The sequence below is a fragment of the Oryza glaberrima genome, chromosome 12, assembly GCF_000147395.1.
Source record: "Oryza glaberrima chromosome 12, OglaRS2, whole genome shotgun sequence".
Taxonomy (NCBI): domain Eukaryota; kingdom Viridiplantae; phylum Streptophyta; class Magnoliopsida; order Poales; family Poaceae; genus Oryza; species Oryza glaberrima.
Genome location: NC_068337.1, coordinates 11,650,210 through 11,662,537, shown reverse-complemented (window position 1 = coordinate 11,662,537; position 12,328 = coordinate 11,650,210). Strand labels below are relative to the sequence as shown.

Here is a 12,328-nt window from a genome sequence, read left to right as displayed (position 1 = left end):
GAGAGGCTTACCGCCTGGCTTGGCGCCTTCCGACGTGTCCCGAGCATGGAGGAGAATTTCCTCCCCTTCTTCAGAACATTGCTGCCACTCATGGTAGCAGCAGCAGCAACGTCGGACACCTCCTTGGTGACGCCCTCCTTCAACGACGCTGCCACCTGGTGGTCCACGAGTGGCCCGATGACGTCCGTCAGAGGGAGAGCCCGCATGACATGAAGTTACGATGTGACCCCGGGGAAAAAGATGTAAAGGAGACATCGAGTACACTCACGTTGATGCAGCCTCGTGCTCGGCCGGGCCCTTCTCGCAAAGAGGGATGGGGATGTCGCTCGCCGTCAAGGGGGTGCTGATCATCACCTGGCCGACGCGGCGTCCCAAGGTGCCGCTGTCCAGACCTGTAGATCGAGAACGGGAACTCGATAAGTCAGGAGAAATAGACGTACTCGGAGTAAAATTCGAAATACAAGAAAAAATACCCCGAGGAGAAACCCGGGTCGCGTCCTCTGGCCCAGAGTAGTTAAAGGCTGGATGGGCGCGGGCCTGGAGCGGTTGGATCCGTCTACCTATGAAGTTGGCTACGACTTCATACCCCGACAACCCTCGTGTTTGGAGATCATCGATAATGTTGATGAAAGACTGGAGGGAGGGAGTCAGGGTGGGTTTGGCGGTCCACTCTGGGATTTTATCTGGCTGCTCTTCAGGGACAACAAGGACGGGGTCTGAGTTTTCTATCTGAAGATAGAACCATCTCGCCTGCCATTTGCTACGAGAGGATGGGCACTGGTAGGGGATGTAGCGCGACTTCAAGCGATCCCGAAGTCGGAACCCAACAGATCCAGATACCCTATTTGGTTCCTTCCAACGCAACTCATAGTAAAAGCGGAAGAGCTCAAGGAAGGGCTCTGCCCCAATGTAGGCCTCGCAAAGATAAGAAAGAATGCTAAGGAATTCGATGGAATTGGGGTTCAGATGAAGCAAAGAAAGGCCATAGATGTTCAAGACGAGAAGAAGAAACTCAGAAGGTGGAGGAAGAACACCGCAAGAAATGTAATCCTCAACCACAACCATACGGCCCAACATGGGTTCGGGTTCAATACCTCCTGTCTCCCTCTGCATGGTCCCGCGACCAGGGAGGGCACTGTCGTCCTGCAATTTCTTCAAGGACGCGGTGGTTGAGGTGGACTTGTCAAGATCCATCGCCGCCGGAGGATCGCCGGAGAACAAGAGGGAAGAAGCAAGCTAGGGTTTTCTTTGCGGAGAGCGGAGAAGACAAAGGGTGCTAGAAGGCTGAAGAGTCTTTTTGCGAATGGACTTCAAATGGGTTTCTAGAATCCCTTTAAATAGGCGCACTCCGACGGTGCGTATTCCAAGCAAAGGAGAGAGATTGCCGCCGGAAAATTCTAGGTCCATTGCACGCGGTAGTTTTCAGACTTCAATTTAAATTCACTCATGACCATTGAACTTCATGGGGTGTTGTCGATAACTCTTTGTCTCTACGGTTCTCAAGCCAAGATCGACCAGAAGTCGTGATCGGTTACATGAGCTCTTTAAGCAGAAGTCGGGGGCTACTGTCAGGGTTACGGATTAGGTATACCCTTTATCCTTGGATATACGTTGTATACTGATATGGTATACCTGCGCGTATACGGATAGTCCCTGTATACGTTAAGGAAATCTATCACGAGATAGAAGCAGAATCCACAGATGGAAGGGGTCCTACTTGGACAAGATTGGGTCTTTACCATATCGTGAGGGGTTCGATATATCCGAGTTCTACTTGGAGATCAACTGACCCACGGTATAAAAGAGACCCCCTGGGCAGGACCTAAGGCATCGAATCTCACCGCCAACACATCCACCACAGCCTACGAAGCCGGAGCCTACAGGAGCCAAGTCGCCGGGTGATCTAGTTGAACTAACTCGACTACGATCTCGTCGGTATCATCGAGTTCTGTTATTCCCTTTGTAATATGTGGTTTCCATCATATAATCCCATACGAACTGGATTAGGGCTATTACCTACCAAGGGGCCTGAACCAGTATAATCCTTGTCTTCTGTTTGCTTGATGTCGTATTACGTAGATCCTCGTAGCAACATACCCTAATACCCTCTATATCCGGTCTACGGGTATCCCCCGTTGATAAATAGTTTTAAATCAGATTTATAAATCAATTTTAGAAATGAAGTAAAATGTTCAGGTAGATATAGTTAACATTTCCATCCCAAAATGTAATAACATTTGGCTAGACAGGAATATGTTCAGGTAGATATAGTTAAAAATTATCATGTTTGAGATGGTGGTAGTACTTGTTTTTATATATATTTTTAGAAAAACAACGCACTAACTCTAAAATCATCAGTATTTCCAAATGTGTATATTTACCATTTGTGTTTTTACCATTTTTAACGGAGCACCTAAGCTTCTATATTTTTCAAATTTGTGTTTTTACCATTTCCCTCCGTCCGTAATACGCTCTCGCTCATTCCCCTCGCAATTTAAATTTGTATATTTACCATTTTTAACGGAGCTCCTAAACTTCTATATTTCCAAATTTGTGTTTTTACCATATCCCTCCGTCCGTACTGCGCTCTCGCTCGTTCCCCTCGCAATTTAACCTTTACCAGAAAAACCAAAAATAGATTGAAGCAGTAAAAGAAAAACAAGCCACACGCACACGCTGCCAACTAACTGGTGGGCCCGTCAATCCACCCCACCCGAAGCCCAGCCAATGGGAAGCCACCGATACCCACATCTACGGATTGCTGCCCCACTTTCAACCCATATCTACCGTCCGTCTCCATCCGACACCTCCCGGTGCTTGCGCCCATCGAACCACCCCCACCCAAACCCTAGCCAATGGGAAGCCACCGATACCCACACCCACGGATCGCTGCCCCACTCCCAACCCATCTCCACCGTCCGTCTCCATCCGACACCTCCTCGTTCTCGCGCCCATCGATCCACCCGACCAAAACCCCAGCCAACGGGAAGCCACCGATACCCACACCCACGGATCGCTGCCCCACTCCCAACCCATCTCCACCGTCCATCTCCATCCGACGCCTCCCCGTGCTCGCGCCCATCGATCCACCCCTCCCGAGCCGCAGCCAATGGGAAGCCACCGATAGCGACACCCACGGATCACTGCTCCACTCCCAACAATATCCACCATCCGTCTCCATCCAACACCTCCCCGTGCTCGCACCCATCCGCCCCAAAGATTTCCCCCACTCCTGCCTCGCCTCTTCCTTCCCCTACAAATACCCACCAAATCCACCACTCAAACCACCCGCAAATTCACCTTGAGTCCGCTCCAAATCCAAATCTCACCTTGAATTCTTCTCCTTCTCCTCCTCCTTCTCCTCTCTTTCTCCTTCGGTGAGAGATGGCCCGCACAAAGCAGACGGCGAAGAAGTCCACCGCCGGCAATGTGCCGAGGAAGCTGCTGGTGATGAAGGTGGCACGCAAGTCAGCACCGACGATGGCAGGGCTGAAGAAGCCACACCGCTTCAAGCCAGGGACCGTCGCACTCCGAGAGATCCGCACATACCAGAAGAGCACAGAGCTGCTAATCCGCAAGCTCCCCTTCCAGCGGCTGGTGCAGGAGATCGCGCAGGACGTTAGGTCCTATGTTCGCTTCCAGAGCTCTGCCGTGGCTGCGCTGCAGGAGGCTGCCGAGACCTACCTTGTGGGGCTCTTCGAGGACACCAACCTCTGTGTTATCCATGCCAAACGCGTCACCATCATGCCCAAGGACATCCAGCTCGCGCGCCGCATCAGGGGTGAGAAGGCCTAGGTTTGGGGGCATCGTCTTGTCCGATCGCGCTTCTTCTGTCTGTGTTCTTGGCTACTAGCACATTTTTAAATTCGTGTCCGTAGGTTAGGAGATGTTTTGGTCAGGTTTGATGGGTGAACTGGCTTTTTATTTTATCCTGTGATGCTGTAATCGTTATGGTTTGCTAATCTTAATGGAAAGGCTATGTCGTTTGGGATTTCTGAATGAATTGTTGAGAGTGGATGCTCTGTTAATCTTTTGAATTTTTTGAGATATGTTGGATCTGGCAGGCTAATATTTTGCTCTCAACTAACAATACAGTTTCAGCAGGGTTTGAATTTTCGGCATACATGGACCGCTGCAGTGTCTATGCAGAAACTTGTTTCTGGAATTCCTTTTATTTGCATTGCATCAATAATAAGGGAAGATTTAGGCAAGTCGGGAAGAGAAACTAATAATTCTTTTCCACAAAAATAGACATATCTTAGCAATTGTACAATAAAAAAACACAGGTGGGATGGCCTTGTGCTTTTGCTATCCCGATGATAACGGCATAAAGTATTTCTAAACCGACAACTCTAAGAATGGCATGAATCTAATTTTTACAAATCCATGACTGGCTGTAACGTCCCAATTTTCGTTAGGGATTAAAAATCATTAAATAATGCATTTTCATAAATTAAATAAAAATTAGAGCAAATTTGTATTTCCACATTTGTATATTTACCATTTATGTTTTTACCATTTTTAACGGAGCTCCTAAACTTCTATATTTCCAAAATTATGTTTTTACCATTTCCCTCCGTCTGTACTACGCTCTCGCTCGTTCCCCTCGCAATTTAACCTTTACTAGCAAAACCAAAAATAGATTGAAGCAGTAAGAGAAAAACAAGCCACACGCACGCACCGCCAACTAACCAGTGGGCCCATCGATCCACCCCACCCAAAGCCCAGCCAATGGGAAGCCACCGATACCCACACCTACGGATTGCTGCCCCACTTTCAACCCATCTCTACCGTCCGTCTCCATCCGATGCCTCCCGGTGCTTCCGCCCATCGAACCACCCCCACCCAAACCCTAGCCAATGGGAAGCCACCGATACCCACACCCACGGATTGCTGCCCCACTCCCAACCCATCTCGACCGTCCGTCTCCATCCGATGCCTCCCCGTTCTCACGCCCATCGATCCACCCCACCAAAACCCCTGCCGATGGGAAGCCACCGATACCCACACCCACGGATCGCTGCCACACTCCCAACCCATCTCCACCGTTCGTCTCCATCCAACGCCTCCACATGCTCGCGCCCATCGATCCACCCCTCTCGAACCGCAGCCAATGGGAAGCCACCGATAGCGACACCCACGGATCACTGCCCCACTCCAAACAATATCCACCATCCGTCTCCATCCAACACCTCCCCGTGCTCGCACCCATCCGCCCAAAAGGTTCCCCCCACTCCTGGCGCGCCTTTTCCTTCCCCTACAAATACCCACCAAATCCACCACTCAAACCACATCACATTTTCATATTCGAGTCCGTAGGTTAGGAGATGTTTTGGTCAGGTTTGATGGGTGAACTGCCTTTTTATGTTATCCTGTGATGCTGTAATCGTCATGGTTTGCTAATCTTAATGGAAAGGCTATGTCGTTTGGGATTTCTGAATGAATTGTTGAGAGTGGATGTTCTGTTGATATTTTAAATTTTAATGAGATATGTTGGATCTGGCAGGCTAATATTTTGCTCTCAACTAACAATACAGTTTCAGCAGGGTTTGAATTTTCGGCATACATGGACCGCTGTAGTGTCTATGCAGAAACTTGTTTCAGGAATTCTTTTTATTTGCATTGCATCAATAATAAGGGAAGATTTGGGCAAGTCAGGAAGAGAAACTAATAATTCCTTTCCACAAAAATAGACATATCTTAGCATTTATACAATAAAAAAACACGGGTGAAATGGGTTTGTGCTTTTGCTATCCCGATGATAATAGCATAAAGTTTTTCTAAACCGACAACCCTAAGAATGGCATGAATCTAATTGTTCCAAATCCATGAATGGCTGTAATGCCCCGATTTTCGTTTGGGATTAAAAATCATTAAATAATGCATTTTCCAGAAATTAAATAAAAATTAGAGCAATTTAATCAAGTGAAATAATGAGGGAATTAAAATTTTCCTTTAAAAATCATGGCCGGGAATATTTTTTAATATTCTCTGTGCCCTAAAATATTCTCTGAAATTTCCCGTAAATTTTTGGAGCTCAAGAAGTAACTTTAAATAGCACAAAGTTCATTCCATCAATTAAATAAATAGAAAACCAATTTAACCTTCCCCTTCCTCCATTTGGGCGCGGCACAGTACCTCCCTCCTCCTTCCCGGCCAGGCCAACCTCCCCTTTCCCTCCCTCGGCCCAGCTCGTTTTTCCCGTCGCCAAGTCCATGCCACCTCCCTCCTCTCCCCAAGCCGCCGACAGGTGGGCCGCACCTATCGGGGTCATCCTCTTCCTCGAACCACCCAACCGCCATGGTCGCCGGCCCCTCCCCATGTCGCCGCGTCACGCGCGCCACCCCGCCCACCTCCTCCACTCCGCGCGTCCGTACCCAGCCGTGGGACACCGTCGCCCACGTCCCCGCTCTCCTCCTTAACTCCTCCTTGCAACCTCCCTCCTCTACCAAGTCGCCGACAGGTGGGCCGCACCTATCGGGGTCATCCCTTTCCTCCAACCACCCAACCGCCATGGCCATAGGCCCCTCCCCACATCGTCGCGTCACACGCACCACCCCGCCCACCTCCTCCACTCCACGCGCCCGTACCCGGCCGTGGGACCCCGTCGCCCACGTCCCCGCTCTCCTCAACTCCTCCTCACAAAATCGGCGCCGAACCGCCGCCACCCCACCCCCCATGACGATGCCGCCCACGTCGCCGCCAGTTGCCGCCACCCCACCTCTCCTCGGAGCTCCCTCTCCTTTTTTACCCATTTCCCCGAGCACCCCGCGCCCTCTCCCGCTCTCTCCACGCCGCTCCCCATCATCGCCGCTCGCCGGCGACCATCGACCGCCCACCACCACTGCTCCTGTCGTCCCCGTGCCGCGCTATTTGCACCACCAGCATCACTACACCTCGCTGCACGCCGGTCTTTCCTCCATTTCCCCAATCCGCCACCGGATCACCACCTCCACCGCGAACCTGAGGTCGCCGCCACATTCGCCGCCTCTGGTCGCCGTTTGCCGCCGCTCTCGGCCATCCCAAGCTGCGCCGTGGCCACCCCCAGCACCGCCGCGCCTCACCGCTCCTCTGCATCCACTCCTCTTCGCCAGAATCCCGCTAGAGTCCCGTCTCCCTCGCTCGACGGTGAGCTCCGTCGCCCCCATCGCCTCCGGCCGCCTTTCCTCACCATTCCCGACCCCCTCACACCCTCCTAACCCCTTCTCCTCCTTCAATAGGCCCTGAGCGCCGTCGGCCGCCCCTCTTTCGCCGGTCATCGCTGGGACGCGGTTCGCCGCCTCCTGTGCCGCCGTCGGCCGCTTCCTAGTTCGTCTCATCATCGTCGCCCTTGGTGAGCACTCCCCTCCCTCTCCCTCTTTCTCTCCTTCGCCAGCCGCCTCCCGGGCCTGCTCGCGATGCGTCGCCGCCACAGGTGGCCGTCCGGCCGGGTCGCCATCGCCGTGCGCCGCATTCGCGCCCCCGCCGGCTGCCGCCTCCCATGCCACACGGCCGATCTAGGCCGTCAGATCGACCCCGGCCTCCATCCGGGCCGCCCGTGTGTCCACACATGTCGCCGCCATGTCGGCACCCCGCCGGCGCCACGTGTGCGCCACGTGGTGCACTAGCCCGTGCCTCGGTCCACGGTTGTCCGAAGCCCCTGAGTCACCAATGGGTGGGGCCCACTTGTCGGCGCCATCCCCTTCCTCTCGGCTGATGCCATAAATAATATTAATTGTGCAATAAATCAATAATAATTATAGAAATTCATTTAAATGGCTCAAAACTTCTAAAATTCATAACTAATTCATACGAACTCCAAATTGAGCCATTCAACTTGCAAAATTTATCTAAAATTGAGATCTGTATGATTGTTTACTTTTCATGCACATTTTTCTTGGTTTTTATTAGAGTTTTCCTCATTTTGCGTGCCAGCGCGTAGATTCCGCCGTTTTGGAAGATCACGATCGCGAGGAAAAGAGTTCAGAAGATTATTTTCAAGAAGCAAGGTAAGTCATACATCCCCCCTGAGCATATTGAGCCTACTTTATAAATGTTTTATCGTTTGCAAATAAATATGCATGTTTTGCTAATTACATGGGAATAGGGTTTTAACTATCTGCTCGCTTGTGCCATGTTTACTTGATGTCCGTCTTTTGTCAAACTTGGGTGATAAATCGACTAGCTTGTGTTACTTATGTTGACCTAGCTAGAACTATATGCTTAGCCATGCTTAATTGCCACTTGCTCACACAATAGGATAAATACATTATTAGAGATCTTAGTATCATAACAAGCTTCGTGCTCGGGACATCTGGCCATGATTCATTGGTCCTAATTATCCAACTAAAATGCGATTGAATGGTGGGCTATGGGTGCATGTTTTTGCTAGTCACATCCATGGCAATTAAGGACTGGTCCGCGAGAAACCCTGGAAGACATACAATGCTTACCACAAACGGGAATGGGTAACTGCTTGACTTGTAGTATAGCTTTCCTCTGGCTGACGTACCCAGGCTAGGGTGGGCGTGATGAAGTATGGATGGGCCCTGCGACGGGCTTTGCTGCTTCCGGATTCACCGTGGCACGAGGGGGGCTGTCCGCTGCCTGCTAGGGGCGGGGGTGAAACTCGCGGTGTGGTGTGATTGGTCAGGGGGAGTTATATGAAGGGTCTTGTCACAATCACTCGACATTGTGTCGTGTCATGCATGGCGTGATGACATGTCGGTAGATTGTGTCTTGTGGGTACAGTTGTGCACCTCTGGCCAGAGTAGAACTATTCGAATAGTCGGGCCCGCGGTTATGGGCGATCAACCAGATTCACTGTGATTAGTCTCACCCTTAATAAATCGACTCAACGCACTGGTTAGTTCAGGTGGGATGGTTGGGCCTGTTCAACGTGGTGTAGCGTTGATAAGTGGAGATTTAATATTACCTTAATTAACCAATTGTTTTACAGTTTTGCTCAATAAAATGTTTTAAAACCGTCTTTATGCAAATAGCCACAAGCCTTCGTTGTCTCCCCTTGCATGTCTAAATCATTGGTGTGGCTTGCTGAGTACGGCGGTTGTACTCAACCTTGCTATTATTCCTCCTTTTCAGATGTGTAATGCTTCTGAGCTGAAGACAAAGTTGAGGACCAAGGCTCAGACCCCAGTTGAGTTTTGCCTATGGAGTGGAGCTGAAGCCCCACTAGGATCGCCTTTTTCCGCTGCTGCTGCTTTCGTTTAAGTGTGAGGACTAAGTGCCTCTTCTGTAAGTATTTTACACTTTATTTACGTTTAGATCTGTATATTAATTTGTCGTTTTGTGTATCCTGGCTGATTCCTGGACAGGGATTTAATACACAAAATAGTCTGGAAATTTGGGTTAAATTTCTAGACATGACACTGGCCTCCACTATTCTACAAGACTACTCCTACATGGTTCATACACATGCTAGCGTACAAAATAGTCTACAGTTCTGTGCCATCAGACAATTACAAAAGAGCTAAGGGTATTCACAATGCGCCTTGTTGGCATTCAGCCTGAGTGCTCCATGTTGGACATTCGGTGCCATATTTGAGCCTGGCGTACCAATTTGAGGACTGCGTGTCCAAACTAGCTCACACGTTCTTCGCCTGGATCGACGGCGTCTGATGTGGGAGGGAGAACGGCCGCACTGTCGAGGTTGTGGCCTCTCTGGGTCGTTCCTCCACCCATGAGTTCACCCCTAATCGCAAAATCGCCCTCGCACTCACAAGCTCGCTGGGAGGGTGCGCACGCTGGTTAAATTCTTTCTCTCCGGTTGGCACTGACAACAAGAGCATGGACTGTTAGCTAACTCTGGATGCCTTCTGCAATATATTTATGTATATACAGAGGTAGGGGATAAATGTGCCTTCGGCAATATCCGTGGTTTTCTTATTATTCTTTAGAACTTATTTCGGTCGTATATTATTTTGTCAGAGTTGATATGGTGTTTGTGCTGTTTTAGTTTTGCAAAGTAATATTGTTTATGCCACAACAGTCCTTATTAGTCCGTTTGAAGTATCATTGCACTTTTGACCGAGTATGAAACTTTATATTCAGTTTGTAGAGTTTGATCTATGTGGGTGTGATCGCGTACCAACGCCCCCCTGAAGAGCCCCATGTATGGGCCAGCTGTTGGGCCATGTGGGCTGCCCACCCGGAAAAGAAAAGAATGACTAAGGAATAAGTTCACCTTGAGTCCGTAAACTAGTAGAGGGCGACTAACCGCGCGCACGGGGGCGCATGGCTGATCGCGTATTAGCGCCCCCCCCCCCCCCCCCCCCTGAAGAGCCCTTGTATGGGCCGGCTGTTGGGCCATGTGGGCTGCCACCCGAAAAAGAAAAGAATGACTAAGGAATAAGTTCACCTTGAGTCTCTAAACTAGTAGTCGAATCTGATTCGTATCTCTGTCCCTAAACTAGTAGTCGAATCTGATTCGTATCTCTGAACCACAATACTGGATATCTCAACCCATAACCATTAAAATCGGTGCAATTTAACTCTCTTGGCGGTTTCAGAGGATGCTTTCGCTACGTGATAACTACGTAGCGGTGTTGACTTGATCTTCATCCCACATAGTATTGATGTGACGTTTATTTGATATTACAATTAAAAAAATATGTGTGAGGCTCATTTGTCATTGATAGAAGGAATATTATAGGACCCACATATCAGTCTTTTTTTCTCCTTCACTTCTTCCTCCTCCCCGTCTCGGATGTAAATTGTGCCGGACTTAAGTCATTCCTAGATTCAAAAGACTTTGCTTCCCTACGTGACACGAAAGAATCAGGCATCAACGGTGGCTGGAGAGAGGATGTTTCTAGTCCTGTCGCTCGCTCATCAGCGCCTATATCTGAATACTATCCGAGGATGGCAAGCAGAAACCAATTGACTTATTCAATCTGTTGAAAATGGGATGCATATGTCACGGCCTGAATTTTCGTTTCAGGATTTATAAATTATTTAATAAATTATTAATAGAAATTATATTAAATATTCATTAATTTATAAGTGAAGTTAAATGTGCGAAATAAAATTTCCTAAGTGTAAAGCATGGTTGGATTTAATTTTTATTAAATTCTCCATGAGTAATTATACTCTCTGGAATTTTCTTGGATTCTTCAGAGCTCAATTATTAATTTTAATAATACAAAGAACAGTTTAGCAATTATTTAAATAATAAATTAATCATTAAATGATCTGTATATTATTATATTAAATACTTTGAGTGTCCAAGTATGTTCAAGATTTTTCTTGGAATTATTTGAGCATTGGAAGTATTTTTAACAATTGAAAGATCATCTCATTGGTTAATTTATTTGGAAAAGTAAATAAAAGTCCTCCTCATCAGCTTGGGCCGAATCCAGCCCATTGCCTCCCCTTCTCTCTCCCTTCCTCTCAGCCCACATAGAAGTCTGTTTTTCCTCCCTGCTCCTTCTTCTACCTCTACCTCTAGACAGAGCCCGAGCTCTCCAGCCCGTGCACAGTGCCGCCGCCTCCTCCCACCAATCCGGCCACCTCGTTGCTCCTTTTTCCAAATTAGTTGTGGGAATGGAATCCTCTCAATCTCCTCTTCCTTTTCCCCAAGAAATCCCCAAAAGTTTCTATGGAAATTCTTTCCAATTTCGCGGTTCAATCTTTCCTTTTTCCGGCGAGAACCCTAGACTTTCCCGAGTTTTTCCCGTCGATGTGGGCTCGATTCCAGCCTCCCATGGCTATATATAGAGCCCCTCCCTCTCCTCTTTCGACCGCCACCTCCTCCTTCTTCTACCACCGCCCGAAACCTTCTCCCCGCGAGCTCCTTCTCTCTCTACCTCCGGCCGCCGCTCCAGCAGCCCCGTGTAGTCGCTGTGGTCGTCGCCTTCAGTCGTCGCTGCCGCTGTTAGGTTCGCGAGGAGGAGAAGAAGACCGGCCTCCACTTCCTCGACGCCGAAGACCTCTGGAAGTACCTCGCCGACGTGAATCCAAGCTTCACCGCCGCCGGCCGCTGGTCCAGCCGCACCTCGCCGTCGCCTCGGTCGTCTCCACTCTGTGCCGTCGCTACCTCCGGGATCGCAGCGTCAAGGTGAAGCCCGGCAGCCAGTTCCCTTGCACCGAAAACCCCGGGAAGCCCGTCGCCGCCATCGCTGACCCGACCCCGTCGCCACCTCTACCTCGCTGCCGGCCGTCTGCCGTCATCATCCACCGTCGCCGGCCATCTTCCGTCGCTGTCCATCGTCGCGTAAGTGTTGGTAAGAATCGCCGTTGCCTTCTCTTTCTCCTGGTGCCCTCCGTTTGCATTATTTCGTCAGCAACCGCCGCTCCTATGTCATTCACCGGTGTAGTTTTTTCCCTAGGG

At 49.6% G+C, this 12,328-nt stretch overlaps 1 protein-coding gene across 1 annotated transcript; it reads left to right on the top strand.

Annotated features, from left to right (window-relative positions):
• Positions 1 to 1,022: 1,022 nt before the first annotated feature.
• On the top strand, positions 1,023 to 3,795 carry LOC127757077 (histone H3.2-like). Its single transcript, XM_052282502.1, has 2 exons — positions 1,023 to 1,044; positions 3,383 to 3,795. The coding sequence occupies exon 2, from the start codon at positions 3,385 to 3,387 to the stop codon at positions 3,793 to 3,795; it is 411 nt and encodes a 136-aa protein (XP_052138462.1). The 5' UTR covers positions 1,023 to 1,044; positions 3,383 to 3,384.
• Positions 3,796 to 12,328: the final 8,533 nt, after the last annotated feature.

Excerpts from the sequence above, each read along its gene's own strand:
- LOC127757077 (XM_052282502.1), top strand. The coding sequence starts at position 3,385 with ATGGCCCGCACAAAGCAGACGGCGAAGAAGTCCACCGCCGGCAATGTG.